The sequence below is a fragment of the Zalophus californianus genome, chromosome 7 (assembly GCF_009762305.2).
Source record: "Zalophus californianus isolate mZalCal1 chromosome 7, mZalCal1.pri.v2, whole genome shotgun sequence".
NCBI lineage: Eukaryota > Metazoa > Chordata > Mammalia > Carnivora > Otariidae > Zalophus > Zalophus californianus.
This window is the reverse complement of record NC_045601.1, coordinates 14,220,827-14,235,967: the sequence shown is the minus strand read 5'-3', so window position 1 is coordinate 14,235,967 and position 15,141 is coordinate 14,220,827. Positions and strand designations below refer to the sequence as shown.

The window sequence follows — 15,141 nt, the reverse complement described above, 5'->3', positions numbered from 1 at the left end:
CAAATAGAAAATCCAAATTCAGTCATCCATTTAACACCTTAGTATTAATTAAACACCTACTATGTGTCAATATGTTAATAGCTAACTTATTTTTGACTATTTTATTTTATTTATTTATTTTTTTAAAGATTTTATTTATTTATTTGAGACAGAGAGAATGAGAGAGAGAGAGCACATGAGAGGGGGAAGGGTCAGAGGGAGAAGCAGACTCCCCGCTGAGCGGGGAGCCTGATGCGAGACTCGATCCAGGGACTCCAGGACCATGACCTGAGCCGAAGGCAGTCGCTCAACCAACTGAGCCACCCAGGTGCCCCATTTTTGACTATTTTAAAGTATGAAACTTTAGTTTATGTTTACAGGAACGTCCAGTGCCAACTGACCGATATGAACTTTTATGAATTCAACTATAAGATCCACATAATAAATTTTAAAGGTATTAACCCCCAAAACAGAAATACATGTTAAACAGAAGGAGAATCACTAATATGAAAACCAGTAGAGTGAGTTGGGGAGTCAAACTGGCCCTCCCTGTGTTGAGCTTTGTTCAGGGTAGAGGGAGGCATGGTCATGGGTATGAAGAGCACCAGCTCAATGCCAAGGTCATCTTAGACATCTGCCACACCCTGGCCCATCCAGACCCAGGTGGCCCTCACCACATCACCACAGATAGTGAGTCAGCAGAGATTCGAGAGAGGCTCTCTGAGTCTGACCCTGAAATGATCTGAAGTCAACTGGGATCTCCAGGCCAGTGTACCCCGCTCATGTGCCCATGCAGGGCCCTGTCCCAGAACACACTCTCAACCCCTATGCCTACAGTATCTTTCCTCCTATCAGCCTCTGGGCTTCTTTGCTAGAGTGAGGCTCCTCTCTCTCTTCCACTCTGAGGATACTCCTTGTTTCTTTGGAACTCCCTTTCCATGGCAAGCACACTTCCTGTGTTCTCAGCCTCCTATAGTCCATGTTCCTGCTCTGACCCTACCTGGCACCCAGCTCTCTGAAGGTGTCTCTCAGGCAGCTCCTCCCACACTGCCCACAGGGCAAGGTGGGGGCTGGCACTCCTCTTCCACATTCTGTGAGGCTTATGCCATCTGACTTTCCCCTTCTCTGCCTCTCCGGATCCTCCTATAGCTCAGATTCCTTACCAGGCTCCTCACACCACACACTCTCCTTCTTATACTCCACACCTCAGGGCTATCATGCCATAGTTGACTCCAGCATGCAGCAGGACAATTCCTGGTTCCGCACTGAATCAGCTGGCTGTGAGCTGCCTTTCCTTCTAAGCTGCCCCTTGCCTCCTTCTGACTTGAATTAGTTTTAACTTTCTTTCTCCAGCCCTTCTCTGGCTCATTCTTTCTATTCTTCTGAGACTGGGCATAACATTTTCATCTGTTACTTTGTTTTAGGCACATCCATCTTTCCATCCATTGATGATCTAAATACCACCATGGGATACTCAAAAAACTGTATAGTAAATACAGAGTCAGAAAGAGTACCAATGGTATGCCTTCGATGGAAAAGGATCAAGGCATTCTAATTCTGGCAGTTTCCGATAGATGGCCCTCTGGTCATACATGTATAACACAGACTTGGCAGAGACAGCTTGAATACCAAGCTTTCTAGAGGGTGACCTCTCTGGATTCAACTTTTTCTGTCGATGCAGAGGCAGGGAGAATCTGGTGAAAGCCAATGAAGTACAACTGTATCAGGCAATAGGAGACATAAATGTTAATGAACTGTAAATGAGAGAATTAACAAATGTGTGGCAGTACAGAAGGTTCATGGTCCTCACGTCCACTTTTTGATTTTGTGGATGTGGCCTGGAAAACTGGGGTTCATTTTAGTCGATGGCTTTTGATTGTCTGAGTTTTATGTTTATATAAGTCACAGAAACTACTGAGGAAATTCACCCATACCACGGTGAGATGAGTTTCAAAACCGTAGAGCTGCTTGTAAGTGATACCTGTGATGATCTGGTTACAAGTACTTCGGAAGTCCTTGGCACATAACTTACGCTCCCATGTGAGATGAATCAAGCCTCTGAGCGTGACAGGTGAAGTGTTTATCACTGGTGCCGCAGATGAAATGATGCACCTTGCGTAGTGTCAGCAGATTTATTTCCAGGGGTGGTTCCTTCACCAAGGAGCAGATGTGGATTTTGTTTTCCCTTTTGAAAAATAACCTTAGGCGTTTAAAGCATGTGTCGTAGTATTTTCACTGGCAGATAGCTAAAGTGTGACAGCATCAGAGGATAAAATAGGACATGATTTTTGCACTGTTTTAAATTACAGAAACTGGGGGGGGGGGTACTTCTTAAGAATGGAGGCGGGGGCAGCCGAAAGCACGTTGATGAAGTGCTGAACCTTTACTTAGTCGGATCTGTCCCATGGTCTGGGAACTCTGGGAAGTCATGTGTCCAAAAGGGAGAGAATTTTAGCTTTCACAGGGCTAGCTAATTTCAGTCTGTGGGACAATTTCTCCTGAGGAGAATGAAGAATATCCAATGCAGTGGGCCAAATCTCATAGGCAGTACACAGCAGTGCATGAGGACTGTGAATTCAATTTGAAAACTAAGACGTTTTGAAATGGTTCATATCAAACCAAGAAATGAAAAGTCTGGAAGTGTCATCTTCAAGTGGACAAAACAACGGACTGGATATTAAGAGAGGTGTATTTTAGCCTCACTTCTGACACCAACGAGCTTCATGAGAGCAGGGAAGCCTTCAGTTTCCTTCTCTGGAACATTAGACACAGCATTTTCTAGACATTAGTTTTTTTAACAAAGCCAATTTTTCTTTCAGCCAAAAGCTTGGGGCGCCTGGGTGGCGCAGTTAAGTGTCCGACTCTTGGTTTCTGCTCAGGTAGTGATCTCAGGGTCGTGAGATTGAACCCCGCATTGGGCTCCATGTGGAGTCTGCTTAAGATTCTGTCTTGCTCTTCCTTTGCCCCTCCCCCACCACTCTCTCTCAAATAAATGAATCTTTTTTTTTTTTTTTTTTAAAGCGTATGCCTAAGTCTAATATGTAAAATAGCTAAAGACAGAGCCATTCCCCGGGGCTGTGGCCCCCAGCCCCGGACTCCCCGGGAGCCATCCCCTCATGCCCACCACGTGGCATGAGAAGTCAATAGGAACATTTGGAGAGATTGAGAGATGAGAGCTGAAGTCTCTTGAGTTCTAATTTGTTATGGTTGAACATGGAAATCTGTCTTGCTCGATAGGACACCACCAGGAACAACAAGGAATTAAAACAGGGATGGATTAGCACCTAAAGACTTCTTTGGGGAAAAAAAAAAAATCTGGGTTATTTTAACATAACCTCTGATGTTGGAAGAGGGCTCGTGGGACAATCTGGAAATTAGCTTTGAGCTTGACATAAATTTTGAAATCTCTATTTTTCCATCTCCTTCTTGGGGACCCTTGCTTTTGGGAGCCCACAGCAGTTTCTACTTTGCGATGCCTCGTCACACGTGTCATCTCAAGTGCACGTGTGTGAATGTCCTCACTGCTCCCTACTGTCCTGGAGATGGCAATTTGGTGGGGAGCCCACATCGTTCAAAGATTTCATTCTCACCAAGAAAAGGGAAGAGAGTTAACTACCTCTGTTTGAGTCTTGATGTCAGAGGAACATTAACCTTGAACCTTTAGACAAGTGGTCTTCACAAAACTCTCTGTCCTCCTGGTCAGGAACAGCTTAGCCCCACGTATAGAAGGACTTGCAAATTTATACATGGTTCAATTTATGGCCCAAACTCAGACCTCCATGATTCATTTCTGTTACACAGCTCACATGCTCTAAACCACATTCCCTTGTTTTCTCCTCTTGAAATGGAAGGCTGTGGGGAGAGAAGGGAAAGAGACTGATTTGGGGACAGAAGTGGTTCCTTGAAAGGGACAGAGAACAGATGGGCTTAACAAGTCATTATGGATTAAGTCCCAACTTTTTAGATGTTGGAAGGAAACTATGGAAATATTCAGCAGTTTTGTACTTAATCTCTGTATCATCCCCCCTCCCTCCAAAGCACAGTGGTAATTTTATTAAGATAGGAATAAGTTTCAATATGGGATAGGAGCTGATACTGAAATATGAAAGAGAAATGCAAATCTGAGGGAAATACTATGTTGTTGAAAAAACCTATAATGTGTAAGGCTAGGGTGAGGCATTTGTATTTATTACTAGATATAGAAATTTACTTTCCTAGCATTCTATTTCCTTAAAAGGAGGAGAAAGCAGCTACAGGACAAATGTTCCTTTTTACAACTGACAGTTACTTCATATTTTGATTTCTAACTTTATTTTGGTCCCCAAATTAACATTTTTTAGTGTTTCTTTCTGTTCTGCTCCTCTGACCTACCCTGGAAAATTTGAAGAACATTTATTTCTTTTGTTTTTCCACTCTATTAAGGTTTTAAATTTTTTTTCTTAAACTCAAAATATAAAAATAATGATATTTTCAAAATGCGTGTATTGAGATTCTCATTCTCAGTGAGATAACACAATTAGAATTCATAGTTAAGGCGATTTAACTTTCATTTTTTTCAAGTTGTTTACATTATAAATTACCTATGATTTATCATTTATAAATTTACAAAATGTGTGTTTTATGGCTTAGACTCAGGCATCCATGACTCATTGCTAACAAACATAGTTCTTGACAATGACACTTGAGTCTAGAACTCAGAGCCCTTATCCAATGCACCAAGTGTTTGAGCTCAAATCGGCGTCACTTTAGAGGTGTGGAGAGTTAATGCAGCTCCCAAAACCTGTTTTGTTCTCCATCCATAGTCTGTGTTCTTTGACAGTTTGATGCTCACAAGCTCATGCTGAATGTTTTGTTATTCAGTGCGCACTTTATAAAAGCAAGTCTCACTAAACATACGTAGGAGAGGAAAAAAAACAAATCTCACCAAATAGCTGTTTGACAGCAAACGAATATAGTACAACAAAACTTCAGTACTCTTATCTGTTTTGGTGGTGTTATAATCCTGAAGCAATTCAGAAATAAATTTCAGCAGGTAAATAAAATCATATACTGATTTCTGGAACATAGCAGAGTGCAAATGAGAAAAAGAAATATAATCTTCAACACTTTGTAACAATATATTTGCGATGTCTTACACAGAATCTAAAATAAAATAGCTTTCCTTTCTAAGATTAGTTTTTATATTATATCCATAAGCAGATCTTTACAAATATATATATATATACACATTATTCCAAGCCAGGTACTCTTTATAAAGGAGATTTTATTTTTGCCAATATGAAGTGTTCTATAACCCAGTGAGCTACTGCGAGAGAGAGAGAGAGTGCAAAGCGTGCAAAGGCAGGGGTGTGGGGGTGCAGAGGGAAAGGGAGAGAGAATCCCAAGTGGACTCTGTGCTGAGTGCAGAGCCTGATGCAGGACTCAATTTCACGACCCTGAGATCACGACCTGAGCTGAAACCAAAAGTAGGACGCTTAACTGACTGTGCCACCCAGGTGCCCCCCACTGAGCTAATTCTTAAATGCATACTATGTGTCAGGCACTGTTTTCAGCTTGTATGTGTTTTATTTCATTTAATGTTTACAACAACCTTATGAAGTAGGGATTCTTATTACTATAATTTGAGTACATTAAGTAACTTGTTAAAAGTCAGACAGTGATGATGACAAGATTTGAACTCAGGCAGTCTGACTTCCAAACCACCATATTAAGTCACTACACTTTACTCCATGGATTCAAACCAGAGACAGATGATCTCTTTAGGAGTGATCAATGAAAAAAAAAAAAATACATAAAATTTTGTGAAGTATTTCCTCCATCTGAAATAGTTAAGGCTTAAAAATGAAAGAAAAGGAGTCACTTATGATTTTCCTTAACAAAGAATCATCGTCTGGGAGGCAATTTTGATATTTATAAAACCTCAAACTTCCGAATTACTAAAATGTCTGACGGTTTTCTGGAAATGAAGTTTCCTAAAAGGGACAGAGCTTGTTTAACACCAAGGCTACCACTAGAGCATAACAAGTTTCATCTATTTCGGCCACAATGATAGAATATCATGCCACCATATCATACCAGTAACCTCAAAGGATGTCAGGAAACTGTGGAGATCATATACAAGAAGATCATTCAAGTATTTGGGCCTTTCTTCAGAGCTCTGACGTAAATCGGGGAGATCCAGAGGACCACTACTAATCCAGAAGATCCACTTGTGAATTGGATCTTAAAGGACCCCGAAACTTACGGTTCTATGGAAAGTTCTATTAAATCTAGCATCCCCCTGGGGAATCTCATCCACATAAATCTTAGGACTCTAGGTCTTGCTGATCTTCTTACTGGAAGGCACTTGGGGAATTTGGAACTGGAGCAGGTTTCCTGAGGTGCCTGAATCACGGACATTTAGTATTGGACAGAACCTTGGGGATCAGCTTGTCCAACTTTATCATTTTGCCAATGAGGAAACCAAAAAGCAGAGTTTAAAACTTTGGATGCTGTCACAGAACCTGTCAGTGATAAAGTCACCAAGGAAAGCAGGCTCTCTGGCTCTTAGTTTGGAGATTTTAGTTGACTGACTTGGCTTTCATACCCATCATAGCCCCTGGCCTTTTAGACCTGTGGACATGGATCTGGGGCACTTCTTTCTCTGTCCTTTATAAGGCATCTGTGGCTGAGAGGGCCACCCCTAGTTTTGTGGCTCCACGACGGAATGATCAACATCCTGTGAAACAGCATATAACTAAAACACAACGTCGACTATGATGTACAGTACTGCTCGATACTATCTTCATGTTCTTGTACCTTCCGGAACATTGGAGAATATTGTTTATGCTTAAACAAACTATAACCCTAATCTTCATTTTACCTGTCTCTTTAAGAAGGGTGGATGGAGAAAAACAGGATAAAAAAGTAAGTTTTCAACTGTTTACCTTAATCTCAATTTAAATGTAGATTCTGGGGAAATATTCTATTCCCAGGGATGGTCTCCAATAATTGCTACTCGTAAGGGATGAAAAGGAGACAGGTTGAGAGGTTTCCAGGATCCTAAGAAGGAAGCTGCAAATTCATTCTAGTTAGTCCCCAGCTAGCGTGGGGGTGGGGGTGGGGGGGGGACGTCCTACTGAGAGAGCCACGTACCAGGAGCAGCTGCAGCAACAACACCAGCAGAAGCAACACGTGTTGTTGGGTCTCTGGTTTCCAGGCCCTTGAGACACAGCAGGTGTTCCTTCATTTTGTGATTGCTGTCTCTTTCGCATTTCAGCTACTTTCGCACCCAACTGGCTGAAAGAAGAGAGAAAACAGAAGGTCTGAAAAAATTAAAAGAAAGATCCATTGCCTCTGCTGAAGGGAACATAGTTTAATTGGGATGGGAGATAAATGAAGGTAAAAAAAAAATGAATAAGCTTTAGCAGTCAAATTAAAAATTTTCAGCAAAAATTTTTCAGGAGACTATCTTAAAAACCTGAGGGACAAACTTCCACCCTTATCTGCTACATAAAATGATCATAACGACGTCACGTAATCAAAATCAAGTTGGTAAAGTAAAGGAGACAAGGCTGGAAAATCTACGTTTAACTTCTTTCTTTACTCAAGAAGGATTTCATCCGCTTTCCCTGGTGAACAGGTCTAAATGACTGTAGCGGGGGTACATAACTTGTTTCTCCCCTGGTGTTCACTTACAGTCAGGTTCACTGAGTTTTACAAATCAGCTTGCAAGGTTTCTAACTATGTAAAATTGTGAGGAAGATCAAGTTTGTTTCTGGTGTTCTTTCAGCTTCTTTTAAGACATTGCATCTCCATCCGACTCACCCTTCAGGGGCCGAATCTTGATCATATATATTGGCAAAGTGCGTTTTTCGCCGTTAGGAGTCCCTGTTGCAAAGGTAACACTTCCCTTCCCTCCACCACCCCAGATGCGTTTTCATTCAGTAGAGAATTGTGGAAAAATAAAAAGTCATCCAATCCAGGGAAATTACTTTGGTGGAATGTCGGTATCATGGTAAATGAGAAAAATGCTGGGACACAGGATGAACTACCTGTGACCTTATGAAGCAGGCCAAATGAGTTGTCACCTATGTATAGGTGACCTAGGACTTTGTTGAGGATAAAAAAAAAAAAACTTTGAGTAGAATAATATCAATATAGCATGACCTCATGGAAAAGGAATGAATTCTACTGCATGATTTTTTCATAAATATGCAACGTATGTAAATCATATACATACAATGTCATGTGTGACTGTGAGCAATACTTATTAAAACCATCATGTACTTTGGGTTATTTTGGTATTGTGAGCTCATGCTTTAAAAATTATGTTTTTCAAGCACTGACTTTTTTTAAATTGGAGAATAAGGTATGTATTAAAAAAATTTTTCTGTGTTTACATAAGGGAAGTAGTTAAATAATTTTCATGGGCAAATACTTATATATTCTTGTAGCATTTCTAGTTAAAAGGTTATCAGGTATATAATCTACTTCGTTCAGAAGAAAACAGTCAGAGGAAGGAGTGAAATATAAGAAGCAATTAGGTACTGAAATTGATAAAAATAATGATGTTGGACTTAATTAATGACTGGCTAAAGTAAAATCCCATGATTCTCTGTTTAGAACAGTCTAGAAATAAATTTAAGACTACATAAATTAGGGAAATGGAAGGGTTTCCTTCCCACCACTAACAGTTTTTATATGTATGACAGTGTCCCCAGATTGTTCAGTTTAAGAGTCCTTTTATAAACATCTCCAGGCCAATCAGCACCTGTGACACAGTGATCACTCCATCCTCTTTGAAATGCTTTCCTCTCCTGCCTTTCTGGGCACCATACTCACCTATTCGCTCCCTAGCTCACGAGGCACTTCTCAGTCTATTTTGTTCTTTCCTTTTCTCGTCTCTCACCTCCAAACTTTGGTTGGCCACAATACTCTGTCCCTAGAATGCTTCTCTGTCATTTTTTGGATGAACTCATTGAGACTTTTACTGGACCTACCTGCTTCCTGTTCAGAATTCTCAAATTTACAAGTCCAGTAAAGATGATTTTCCCGAATTCAGGACTCATCTATCCAACTACCTACCTGACGTCTCCCCTGGGCTTTCTCAACTTGGCATCTCAGGCACATGTTCCAATCCGATGCTCTTTCCTCCTCCACCGACCCGTTCCTCCCACAATTCTTCCACTTTCCGTAAATGAAAAGCCTTATCTAATTATTCAGACCAAGGGGGGAGAAAACCAAAAACCTGTGGAATCATCCTAGACTCCCCTCTTTCATTCAGACCTCACATCAGCAGACCAGCGAATGTGAGGCCTCGTTACTGTCCCCTCGCGCTCCATTCTGTTCTCGCTACTCCTCATCTCTTCTCTTCTCTTCCTATTCCATTCCCGTCTAGTCTCAACACAGCAGCCACAGTGAGTCTTCTAGAACATAAGTAGGTGATTTCAGCAAAGATTCTTCCACCCAAATCCACTCTAAATCTTCCAGTGGCTTCCCATTTTACTCAGAGTCAAAGCCAATGTTTTTGCACTCTGGTCCTTTATCGCTTCTCTGAATGCATCTCCTTTTCTCTCCTCCTCGCTCACTCTGTTTAACCAAAATGGCCTCCTTGCTGTTCCTCAACCATGCCTGGTACAGTCACATGTCGGGGCCCTTGCACTGGCTCTTCCCTCAGTGCTTGACTTCATCCTTACTCCTATGTTACATTCTCAGGGGAACCTTCCCTGCTACTTTATTTAAAATCACCCCTCCCTTACTCTACCCCAAGCATAACCTATCCACCCTTGTTTGTCTAACCAACTAGAAAATAAGTTCCATGAAGGTAGAGATTTTTGTCTATTCTATTCATTGTAACAATGCCTGGTACATAGTAGATAACATAAAAATGCTTACTGAGTGCTGAATTTTATAAGCAACTTCATTGATGACAAGAAAAGGACAATAAACTCTATCACATCCAACACTGAAAATTATTAATTTCCTAGCCAATGCAATAAAATAAGAAAAAGTAAATAAGGGTTGAAGGAAAACACACATTTTAATATTTACAAGTGATATGGTTGTCTACAAAGAAATTCCAAGAGATTACATGAAGTTATCAGAGACAGTTCATGGAGGATACCAGGTTAAGCTTCAAAAATCAATGCCTTTCTAAAATACTACCAATAACTAATTAGAATATATCAAAGAAAGAAAGGCATCATGCAAATGAATTATATAAATGAAAACAACTGGCACTATTTCTAACAAAAGTTGTGCAAGAACTTTCTGAAAATATTACAAAACTTTATCAAAAAATACAAAATAAACCTGGATAGAGATAGGTTATTTTCTCAAGTGGGGAAATGGGGTATCTTCAAAGTGTTAGTTGTCCCAAATTATTCTATAAATTCAGTATGACTGTAATAAAAATTCTAATTTAATCATTCATGGAACTCAACAAAGGGATTCTAAAATTTATGTGGAAGAATAAAAGGGCAGAAATAAACCAAGATATCTCTGAGAACAAGAACAAGTGGTGATGTCATGTCAATAATACGAAACAATAACAATTATGACAGTATGTCATTGGTAGGGGAATACATAAGTAGATCAGTAGAAGGAATCTATATAGAGCTGAGACACACACTCAGGCATATATGCAATCATGGCTTAAATTAGAGGACATTTCCATTATCATTCAGAAGAAGTTCAATACCCGGTGTTGATACAATTTGATTTAAACATGAAAAAAACTACATCTTTAAGCTATAACACACACACACAAACTTCAAATGAATTGGGATAGGTGTTACAAACAATTATAAAACTCTGATAAAAAATATAGAGAAATGCTTTTATAGTTTCAGGGCAGGAAAAGGATTTCTTATGAGACTAAGGTAAAAAGGAAAATATTATTTTTGATATAGTCTAATTTATCAAAAACCTTTGAACAAATAAGGATAACATAAATAAAGTGAAAAATGAAAACCGGACTAGAAGATACAAAGGATTATTATCTGTAATACAGAAGTAACACATCACAGTTGAAAAATACAAATAACCTAATAGAAAAATGGGCAAAGGAGATGTGTGGGCAGTTTACAGAAGAGGAAAACATAAATGCCCCAAATTAGATTAATAAATGCTCAAAACCAGTAATCAGAGAAATTCAAATAAACAATTATTCCATAACCAATTTCCCCACAGTTAAAAAGTCACAGGGCACCAAATTTTGAGAGAGGATGTGGGTAAACAAAAAGCTCTCATACAATCATTTTGAAGAATAATATTGGCTACATAACAATGTAGCTAACAAATTCCACTCTCCTATTTATACATTGGAGAAACTTTCACATATGCATAGGAAGACATTAATGACGGTATTTTTAATAACTCCAATGGGAAACAATCTATATTTTCATCTTTTCAGGAATAAATAAAGATGGGGATCTTGTTATATGATGATACATAAAACAACACTTAAAACGGATAACTTAGACCTATAGGATTCAACGGGGAGATCGTAAAATAACACTGAATGGAAAAAACAGCTGTAAAATATTAAATATAGCCTGTATTATTAACTTAATTTTCATAAATACACAAAACAATACCTTTTATTTCCAGATAATATATATAGTAAAGTAATAAAAGCATGAACTAGAGCCATGACTTTGGATGCTTCTGGGGGATAATGATGGGCATGTGATTGGAAAAAGAGGGATTTATAACTTTATCTGATCATTTCTTTTACAAAGACCTGAAGCAATAACAAAATATTAGTATTTGTTTAATTGGAGTATTGCATGCAGGAGTATTTATTATCTTTTGTACTTATTTATATTTTTTTCTTCAGAACCCCCCGCTCCCCCCACATACACATATACATAAATACAACACAGCTTTATACCAGACAGAGGTCCTTATCTATATCTTATCCCGGAAGTTTGCAGAAAGATTCAATCACCTTCTTGAGAATTGAATACCTTCATTTTCTCACTGTTAAATATCCAATTTTGAAAAATTCATAGAGAAATGTCATGTTGGGTGCAACCGTGTAGTTTAAAAGCATGGAAAAGGAGTTCAAATAATATGGTAGATTTGCAGGACTTTTCACTGTTTTCTAAGTCCTTTGGCTCATTAGAAAAAAAAAAAATCACAGGGGCGCCTGGGGGGCTCAGTCAGTTAAGCGTCTGCCTTCAGCTCAAGTCATGATCCCAGGGTCCTGGGATGGAGCCCTGGTCGTGCTCCCTGCTCAGAGGGGAGCCTGCTTCTCCCTCTGCCCTTCGCCCTGCTTGTGCTCTCTCTCTCTTTTTGTGTCAAATAAATAAATAAAATCTTTTAAAAAATTAAAAAGAAATTACAGGCGAATGCCTTCTCTGTGCTTTTCTGAGGTAATTGTGTGTGTTGTGTCATCAATATTTTCCTTCTGACAAAAAAAAAGAGAAACTACTACTCACTGATTTCTCTTGTGTAAATACCCATACCATTTGGAGCAGGTTGCTCCTATTTTTCTGACTGATCTGTATGTGTCCCTGAACACCAGCAGTTCGGTATTTATACTCTGTATTGTATCAACTGGGTTTGGAGTCTACACTTCTCCTGGGCTGTCTGGCATACAACTATATATAAGAAAAACAGTCTGTTGTCATATTTTGCTACATAGCTGCACTGTCCAAAGAATTACACACACAGAGGGGGAGGAAAAACTACTGAGAAAGCTACTTAGTGACAGGACTTTCTCTGGTTGAAGAGCCGAGGCGAATAGCGGCTATTCACAGCCTGGAATCCTTACTTGCATCTACTTCCTGTGTGTCCTTCTAAACAGTGGTACTTAACGATAATTCACGGGATTTAGCTGTAAATACAGAAGGGAAAATCTGTATAACTGTTATAGTTTTCTTTTCTAGAGGTAACTGATTCTAGTTTCAAGCAAAACAAATTTTCTTAATGTCATAAAGGAAAAAAGAAGAAAAAATGTTTTGCAAAAGGGTGCATAACCAAGGACTAAAACTCAAACAATTTTGAGTATGGGGAGGCCAATTCTTTTTTCCTCCACTCAAACTCCCTAGGGAGATAGACTGTCAAGAAACTAATTAATTTCGCAGGCTAGAGGAGAATGAGGCAGGGGAAATTGGTTTCTCCTTTGCAGAGAAGTACATACTTGTGCACAAAATTAGGACTTCAGACTCTGAGCTGTGTGGCTCTGGAAGGGCCCATGACCCAGGGGCACAGCAGGGCTGGGAGCATGGATAGTGGCATCCCAGACTGCTCCTCTCACACTGGCCACCTTGGAAAACACTTCATTTAGTTCTTATAGTGAGGTACTGGGAAAGCTGTTACAGAATAAAGATTAATCCTTGAGCATCATCATTTCCCCCTCAAAGCTTCGGTAAACTTATTAGCAAGGTAAACCAATAAATCCGAGGTAGTGATGAGGGAGGGCTTTTTGTTGTTTGGGGGCATTACTTGTATCTTTCAAGAAGTAAGGAGGACATTTGATCTCATTTCCACCTGACCACAGTTTTACTCCATGTTGCTTTTTCCCCTTTTCCAGGATCACGTGCAATGATCAAAAACCATCTTTACACAACAAAAGTAAAAATCAACAAGTGGGACTACATCCAACCATGAAAGCTTCTGCACAGCAACAGAAATAATCACCAAAATGAAAAGGCATCTTACAGAATGGGAGAAAATACTTGCAACCATGTATCTGGCAAAGGGCTTAATTTCCAAAATATATAAAGATCTCATGCAACTCAATAACAAAAAATAACAACCCAGCAAAAAAAAAAAAAAAAAAATGGGCAGAGGAACTGAATAGGCTTTTTTCCAAAGAAGACACTCAAATGGCCCGCACATTCATGAAAAGATACTCAACATTACTAATTATCAGGGAAATGCAAATCTAAACCACAAGGAGATATCACCTCACACCTGCTAGATTGTCTATTAACAAAAAGTCAAGAAATAACAAGTATTGTTGAGGATGTAGAGAAATGGGAATAGTGATGCACTGTTGGTAGGAATATAAATTGATTTAGCCACATGAAAAACATGAAAGTTTTGAAGTATGGTGGTTCTTCAAAAAATTAAAAATAGAATTACCATCTGATCCAGCAATTCCATTTCTGGGTACATGTCCAAAGCAAATAAAAACAGGATTTAGAAAAGATACCTGAACTCCCATGTTCATTGTAGTTGCATTATTCACACTACCCAAGATATGGAAACCAACCTTAGTGTTTGTCAATGGATGATGGATAAAGATGTGGTGTGTTTGTGTGTATGTATGTGTGTACACACACACACACACACGTATATGTATGTACACATATGATATATGTATATACATATGTAAAATTGAATATAATGATATTCCACTCATATATATTCCATACATATATATGTATATATGTATGTAAAATGGAATATTATTCAGCCATGAGAAAGAAGGAAATCTTGCCATTTGTAACAACATGGGTGGACCTTGAGGGCAACATGCTAAGTGAGATAAGGCAGACAGAGAAAGACAAATATTGTTTGTTGCCCCTTTTATGTGGAATCTAAAAAAGCTGAACTTGTAGAAACAGAGTAGAATGGTGGTTCAGGGGCTGGTGGTGGAGGAACTGGGGAGATGCTGGTCAAAGGATACAAACTTGCAGTTAGAACATGAGGAAGTTCTAGAGATCATAACGGCATTGTGCTTATAGTTAACAATACCGTATTACATACTTCAAAGTTGCTAGGAGACTAGACCTTAAATATTCTCACCACATAGAAGAAATGATAATTATGGGACATGATGGAGGTGTTAGCTAATGCTACAATCGTATTGCAATATATAAATGTATCAAACCAACACTTGTACACTTTACACTTACACAATGTTATATGTCACTTATATTTCAACTGGAAAAATATCTTCACAGTTTGAGCAATGAACAAGATGAAATTTAAAAAGATAAATATAAGGATATGAGCTTGGATCTAAAAAAAACTTTGTAAGACAAGTATGGGAGAAACATGGAGTACAAGGAGCATATGAAAAATTTTAGGTGATTTACTGGACAATAAATTCAGTATTAATAGTACAATGTAAACAAAATAGTTAATGAAAACTTAGAATGCATTAATAGAAGCATGTTTTCTAAAACAAGTTTTCTAAGCTGGTGATGGGTCTTCTCTGGGCTG

At 39.0% G+C, this 15,141-nt stretch overlaps 1 protein-coding gene across 4 annotated transcripts in view; it reads right to left on the bottom strand.

Moving 5' to 3' along the window:
* Positions 1-15,141, bottom strand: part of RGS17 (regulator of G protein signaling 17) — a 91,507-nt gene that overhangs the window by 25,043 nt on the left and 51,323 nt on the right. For 3 of the 4 annotated variants that reach the window (XM_027601563.2, XM_027601562.2, XM_027601564.2), the window contains one exon: positions 7,114-7,257. In XM_027601563.2, the coding sequence (XP_027457364.1) occupies positions 7,114-7,232 (119 nt within the window). In that variant the 5' untranslated portion in view covers positions 7,233-7,257. The remainder of the gene's footprint in view (positions 1-7,113; positions 7,258-15,141) is intronic. The other variant, XM_027601565.2, reaches the window with a different exon arrangement.